Below are 7977 nucleotides of genomic sequence, written 5' to 3' on the forward strand. Positions count from 1 at the left end.
AGTTGCGGCACTGATTAGGTACATTAAAACGCATCATATTGGTGAGGATAAAATGAGGAAACATAGTCAGAACTATACACTACAAACACATACCCGATACCCCCCTCTCCAATTAATAGTGTACCTACGTGATATTAAGCAACAGATTTTTGAAAAAAAAGCATCGAAAAACGTGGATAGTCATTCAATGAAAACTGTAGACTTGACGTTAACCAAGCCCACTAAGGTCAACGTCGTGACTATCGACCTTTTTCGATGTTTTTTTTCAAAAATCCGTTATTTATTATAATATTAAATTACTATTACGGACTAAGATATATATAATATTTTATATCTTAGTCCGTGCGACCATGCTAATACCAATATAAAAATAATGTACATATTATTCCTCTTATAGAAATATAGGTCTCTGACCTCTGTTCAGAAATTCAGAATCATTCATTTTCAATGAATAGTGATTTGTCGCTGAATTCAAATTTAAGAAATTCAATATGTCATGCATTACAGAGACTTAGCTTCTCTGCAATGTCGATAAAAATACCTGTTGTCTACTAAACAACACTACAGCTGAAAGCAGCGCAACTTCCTCGATTTCAATTGTACTTACGATGGTGCCGCAACTACTTGTAGTTACTACAATTATTACTATACACGTTAACATGTAGGTATTGCTTAATACGTTGCTGCAGCCTGCCGAGGGTGCAATAAACGCTGTATCAAATATATTTTTTGATAATTGTAGGTGCGTGACTAATATAATTTATAATAATACCAATATGCCAGTAGACTATACTTGACAAGGTGTATTAAATAATATACATTTATATTTCTCTACACTTCACAGCCGTACACAGTGGCGTAATTACAGGGGTGCACGACGGTCCCCTGTGTTGTGTAGCAGGTGAATGACATGCTTTTTGCATCAGCTGAAGCTGAAATTTAATCCAATTAAAGTCATCGTTGCCAACGTAATATTTTCCACAAAAATACAGTCTACGGGAATAATGATTATAATCTGTAGAATCAACCAAATTTGATAATTTTGTTTTAACTAATAGAATAAGGTACTATTCTACAGGCACTCTGTATTTCAATATCTTAATCTCAAACTTTGAAATACGTCTTCAAAAATCATACACTTTTAAGTTTTTTTTTAAAATTATATCATTTATATGATATAATCATCATTATTATTATTTTTTTTTTATCATTGAATAGCTTCTTTACAATAAATTTTCTACAGATACATAAAATACTTAAATATAATAAAGAGATTAAGTCACTAAGAATATATTAGAAAATAAAATACAAATCGGAGTTTAATCATTGATTTCTTGATTTCTTTTAGTAAAAGATGAACAAAAAATAAAATAACGCGTCATGTAGTAATTTTTTTTATAATTTTTCAATTATAGCAGTGTATTTATTAAATTGTACAGATTAAATTTTAACAAAATAACAATTTTTTGTGTCAAATATGAAATAAGTATAATAAATATTGTATTTTTATTTTTTACAACACAAACGTTCGTATTTTTATATGAATATACAGGCATACCATGATTTTTTTAAATACCTACCTATACAGATTTATTTTATATAGTGGATAAGATTTATTACCGATAATATATATTCTGATATTCGTATGTAATCAAAGTACGTGAGCAAAGCAATTTGATTCAAATATTAGTTAATTTGTCTTTATGACTGTTGGACTTATGAAAGTTTTGCACCTGCTGAAATTTAATGGAATTTTTACGCTAATGGTAGTACAGTCTTTACCTACAGGCTACATTCTACACTTGAGACTGTAGAGTGGTAAATACTAAATAGTAATATAAATAATTTTACTAAATATTGTATATTTATATTATAGCATATACAATATAATAAGTTGTGGACTTGTTGGTACCTACTGTCCTACTAGAAATGAGTGGATTACTAAATATTACCAGTGAGGCAGAGTCGAAAATTCGTGAATATATTGATAGTTGATTGTAGTGAATGATATGGATTTTGGGTTTTAGATACAATATTATACATATAAAGTATAAATCTATAGCTATTGCCATGTCCCTATTATTGTATTATTATTATGACATTATGTATACACATTGATACATAATAATTTATAATATTATGTAAGTATAATGTAGGTACCTATATGGTTATATCCTATATGTAATTACAAAACATCATAATATTGTTGAAAATATTAAATATATTATACTAATATTTTAAATATTAGTAATTATAGTATACTAACGAAATGTTTGGAAATAATATTGGAATTAATTCAATATAATACACATATAATGCTATTTTGTGTACAACAAAATCGAACGGTCGCGGACTTTAGAATGTACCGTTGTACCTATATTATATGAATTCTGTCGGTGTAAATATAATATAGTGGTACACGGAGGTCAGCCACGGGTCGTGTCATTGACGCAATTGCAAATTTATTAATGTATAGAAATAATAATAAAATATTTTTTACCCTTTTATTTACTGTAACACAGTACAGGTAATATAGTACAGGCAATCATTACAATCACACGAAATTTTTCTAACGGTGAGCTATTATCGGCCGATAACTGTAGATATTTATACATTTATAATTCATATAATTATAAATTAAATGTATAATATATTATATTATACATATATATGCACATCCGGCAAGTCATAATTTATATTATTATAATAATATGTTGTACCTATACTATAATATTATAGTCTATACAGATTAAGGACAAACAGTATACCTAATATACATAATATTTATTATTATCATACATGAAAAATGATTATTTACATATTATGAATACATTTAACATATAATATTACGTTCACGGACAGTTAGGTACTACTCATGCAGTAAGATTTTCAATGGTACCTATGAAACTAGAAATGTGACTGACCTGGTAAGTTCACTCACATGTTTGGAGATAGATAAATATACAAAAAATTCTGTTTTTGAATAATTTGCATTCATTTGAATGTTTTTCTGAGGTAGGAAGGTACATGAATGATATAAAAAAGTGAAGTGTCTGTGAACGTGATATATAGATACCGTGTGTCTACAAAAACCTGGTACATTCTATAACTTCGTTACTTATACGACTCTGTACCCTATACATATTTTTGAATTATCTTCGCAGTGAATGAGATAATATTAGAATATATTGGATCATAAATACCTATGATTTACAATTTTTTAACACTTGTTTTTACGAATGCGCAACAACTCACTTTTTCTATATACCTTGTTTTCGTGGGCACGTGGTAATAATATTAGATGTACATATGAATTATTTTATTTTTATAATTATTTCAAATCATTTTAGTGTATTCTTCATTAATGTCTAAAATAATACATAATAATGCCCAAGTAGCCAACATATTATACTGATGGGCGAGGACCATGATGTGTACACATTGTTGCACTAACACTAATATTTAAATATTATTGAGCAACGGATTTTTGAAGAAAACAGCGAAAAACGTCGATAGTCGTTTAGCGAAAACAATTGACACGACGTTAACCAAAAGCGACACGGTTAACGTCGTGTCGGCCGTTTTCGCTAACTATCGACGTTTTTCGCTGTTTTTTTTTTCAAAAAGCCGTTTTTTATTTAAACTATTAAACTAGGTACTAATAGCTACGAACTAAGACATATATAATTGTATATATCTTAGTCCATGCGACCGTGCTAATAACAATATAAACATATAGTATAAATATAGTCTCCTATTATACAAGTATAATAGGTCACTGTTCGCCGTTCAGAATCATTCATTTTCAATGAATAATGATTTAACGCTGAATTCAAATTTAAGTTATTCAACATGTCATGCATTAGTCATTACAGTGACTTACTCTGCAATGACGAGAAAAATACTTGTTGTCTACAGGTACACAATACAAACACATACCCCCCCCCCCCCTCTCACCATACTAATGTACGTGATATTGAGCTACGGATTTATGAAAAAACGTTGATTAGCGAAAATAATAGACACGACGTTAACCAAACGAAATACGGTTAACGTTATCTCTGCCGTCTTCGATGAACGACTTTCGTAAAAAAAAACTGCAAAAAACGTCTATAGTCGTTCGGCGAAAACAGTACACAATATGACGTTAACCAAACGCGTCACGGTATATCACAACAAATCCATATAACATATGAGTGTTAGTCCAGTGGCGTAGACAGGGATTTATCATGGGGAGGGGATGGTTGAAAAAATAACTCATTCAATTTATTTCACTTATACAAAATTTGTACTTTTCTTGGCTTACTGGCTAATTCATCCCATCCAATACTTTTTTAGGCATTGCAAAAAAAAACTAAGTTCATTTCATTTTTTAACTATTATAGTGAAGTCGAACAAAAGCAACGCGAAGACGCAGAATTAGCCAGTAAATTAAAAGCCGCAGAGAGTGAAAAGATCACTTATTTTTTACGCAGCACCGAGCAAAGGCGTCAAGTTGATGAGCTCACACAACAGCTGGAACAAATGCGCTTGTCCAATGAACGATTACGCATGACCTCATTTAAACGTAACCCGGTAGCGGAAAAGCAAAATTATATACGGGAGGTGTACCAAGCGAAATTCGGCATGGATCGTTTGGAAATGCTGGTGGTGACAAGTATCGCTGATCCGGGACAACAGTTTTACGGTTTTCGACGTAAGTTGAATGGTGCATTTTATGCAATTAACAGACGGATGCAAGTGGCAATGGGAGAACGTGTGATGTTGTGGTTCGTGTCCAACAATGCCGAACAAGACTTTATTGATTGCAAATCATATTTGTTCAATAAAGCGTATAAAACGGGTGTGGAATTACAAACGCGCAGCAATACTATTGGTATTGGAGAATCGACAAACATCGAAGAATTTGATACCGTATGCTTGCAGTTACGTGATTTTGGTAGGCTCGCAGGTATGATGGAACTCGACGCTGGATATAATATTATGCAGACTCTTTTGGAACTGGCACAAAATCAGTATACTCCGACAGATCAACTGAACGGTGAAGATATCACCGAAGTAGGTACTTTTGCTCAACGCCGAAACGCAATCCGATCAAATGTTCAGCGATATATATAAATATATATTAAATGATTACAAAAAAATCGTTTACATAAATTGATTATATTCTCATTTCTCACGATATTTTGTCTGTATAAATTATTGTTTATCTTTTTTATTATAATCATTTTTATTCATATAATTCTATATACATTATTCAATACAGTTACATATTATGTACCTATCATTTATTATTTATTTTATTTTATATTAAATAATTATTCCACTATATTCACATAGATTTATTTATTCACTGGAAAATATCTATAACGTAGATATACCTCATCTATACCACATAATTCCAAGTCAAATTAAGACATTTTTTCTATATTTGATACTCTGGTCATTACAAACAACATAATACATATTATGTATTTACCAATTTACTTATTGAAATGCATTGTTGTCGTGTTAAAATGTATTATTACACCTCGTATAGACATTTGATCAACTCTAGTGTAAAAAGCACCCAATGTAGCACTAAAAAAAATACATATAATTATAAATTATTTGGCATTACACTACGTATTCTATAATATTTTATATCGTTTTTTTCGTCAACACTAGTGGTTGCTATTCTGTAGTTCGTTGTTTTGTATTAATGGTTGAACTGGTGTATCGATTGTCTATATCCATAGGGTGTAACACAATTACGTACTTTTTACCTTTTTATATTTGAGAAAACACAACACGTTTTATAAGAACTTGATTTTTATTATATTTTCTAATTTTTTTTTATGCGTATATTCGGAGACGATTGTTCCTATTTTTGGCGCATAATAATTGTGACGTATTATAATATATAATTTTTTTTTTTAGTGTACGTGCTACGTTATAGGACAATAAATTATTGTTTATTTCTTTGAATTTGACAATATAAAATATTTTTTTGCACAATCGTTGTTGCGTTTGCTCAAATATAAAAGGTAGAAGGTGCGCCATAATGTTGTACCGGTATTTTGGAGGGTATTATAACTTGTTCACCTATTATAGGGGTGGCTAATTTTTAGTGGCTATAGTCGTAAAAAAGATAATTCCTCCTCTGGATCCAATGTGTCTCATACTCAAAGCTTTATATATAAATAATATTATTATATTTTAAAAATATTGATGCATCTAAATCGATATAGTTACACGAATAGCTTAAGAGTTGGGTCAGGTCTATCAATATGGTCCATTTAATAATGGTTTTTATAAAAAATATAAAACATATATGTAGTATAACATAGTTTAGCATTACCACTCATTTGACTCATTATAGTAGGACAATTTTTAGAAATTATACATTTTTAATTAATTTATATTAATTAATACCCACCTAATTATTATAATTTTAAAAATATTATAGCCCCATATTTAGAATTTTAGATATATAATATTACACACTACAGAGTGTAACAGAAAGACTTGAAAAATCAAATAACTTGTGTTCTGATCAATATTTTTTTATTTTTTAACTTGTATTTACCTATTATTTATTGACACTTGTGGTACATGTATCATAAAACATGTTTTATATTTATTTTATAATACTAAGAATAAAAAAAATTAAATCTGACAACGTCAAACGTACTGCGTTTGGTTTACGTGGTGTCTATTGTTTTAGTTGAATGACTATATCGACGTGTTTTGCTGTTTTTCAACGAAAGTTGTTTTTCGAAAACGACACACACGACGTTAACCGTTGTACGCATGGCCCCGGGCAAAATTTTAATGGAAGTTCTGTGCTAAATTTTTTTATCATTTGATGAAATTATAGACAACTTTGCAAGAAAAAAATCAAGAAAAATACCAGACTTATAAAAATATATTAATAATTTTAAATTTTATTAAATTTTATGTAATTTTGAACTAACTCATTTTGATTGTACCTATTATATTTATTTACTATATACAAAAATTTGAAAGTATCAAATTAAATTAAATTAAACTGTAATCATAATATATTATCAATGTAACGGTCTGAAGGTTTAATTTCAAAATTTTAAAAATAAAATGTTATCAGATTAATATATATTTATTTTTACTTTTCAAATTATATATTAAGGCTTAATAATATTATTATAATATTGCTGTCTTTAAATAAATGTTGAAATGTGTGGTACATAAACGGTGGTATCTAAAACTTGTAATAAACACGTTTTAGGTATATAGTTTTAATATGTAAGTTTGCAATTTTTTTAATTTTTTTCCTCAACTATTTAGATATTGGGTATTTTTAATTTTTACTGCCAGGAGCCTCTAAAAAAGATGTGCCCCGAGCATCTGAAAGTCTAAATCCAGCTTTGCCTACAACACCAGTAATACAGCCTACAGGCAGACAGGCCAATACTATATAATATGTTGTTTTTTTTACCTAATAATAGTAAATAAGTACAATTTATGCACCTAATGAAGTACACTACCTATCGTAGGTAACTTTGCTGAATTTAAATTTAAATAATTTATCACATTCATTACAATTTACAGTGACTATTACTCTGTAATTACGAGATACAATTTATACCTCAATACCTGTCACAGCCTTACCTACTATACCTGCATCGGCTACATTAGTGCAACGATAGTTCCACAACTAACATGTATCTACATAGGTTGCAGGGGGTGCAAGCAGTGGCGCAACTACACCTAATGATGTCCTAGTTACTAAAATTACTTGGTGCCCTACTACATATTATTTGCATTATACAATTATAATTTATAGTTATGGTGACCAAATAAACAAATTTAAAAAAGTACATTTTAAGACCATATAGCTCCTCCGTCAAAATTGAACAATGTGAATACTATTATACCCATTTTGCCCATCCCATAGCTCATAGGTCATCTTCATCTATACAAATTGTTTATTTTATTTATTTATTTTTTTTTTTATCA

General features: G+C 29.4%; 1 protein-coding gene across 1 annotated transcript in view; it reads left to right on the forward strand.

Moving 5' to 3' along the window:
* The window catches only part of LOC107883414, an 11378-nt gene extending 6209 nt beyond the window's left edge, over window positions 1–5169 (forward strand). Inside the window, exon 2 of the mRNA XM_016803377.2 lies at window positions 4386–5169. Coding sequence (XP_016658866.1) covers window positions 4386–5118 — 733 coding nt within the window. The 3' untranslated portion in view covers window positions 5119–5169. The remainder of the gene's footprint in view (window positions 1–4385) is intronic.
* Window positions 5170–7977: the final 2808 nt, after the last annotated feature.

Source organism: Acyrthosiphon pisum, chromosome A1 (genome assembly GCF_005508785.2).
Source record: "Acyrthosiphon pisum isolate AL4f chromosome A1, pea_aphid_22Mar2018_4r6ur, whole genome shotgun sequence".
Lineage (NCBI taxonomy): Eukaryota > Metazoa > Arthropoda > Insecta > Hemiptera > Aphididae > Acyrthosiphon > Acyrthosiphon pisum.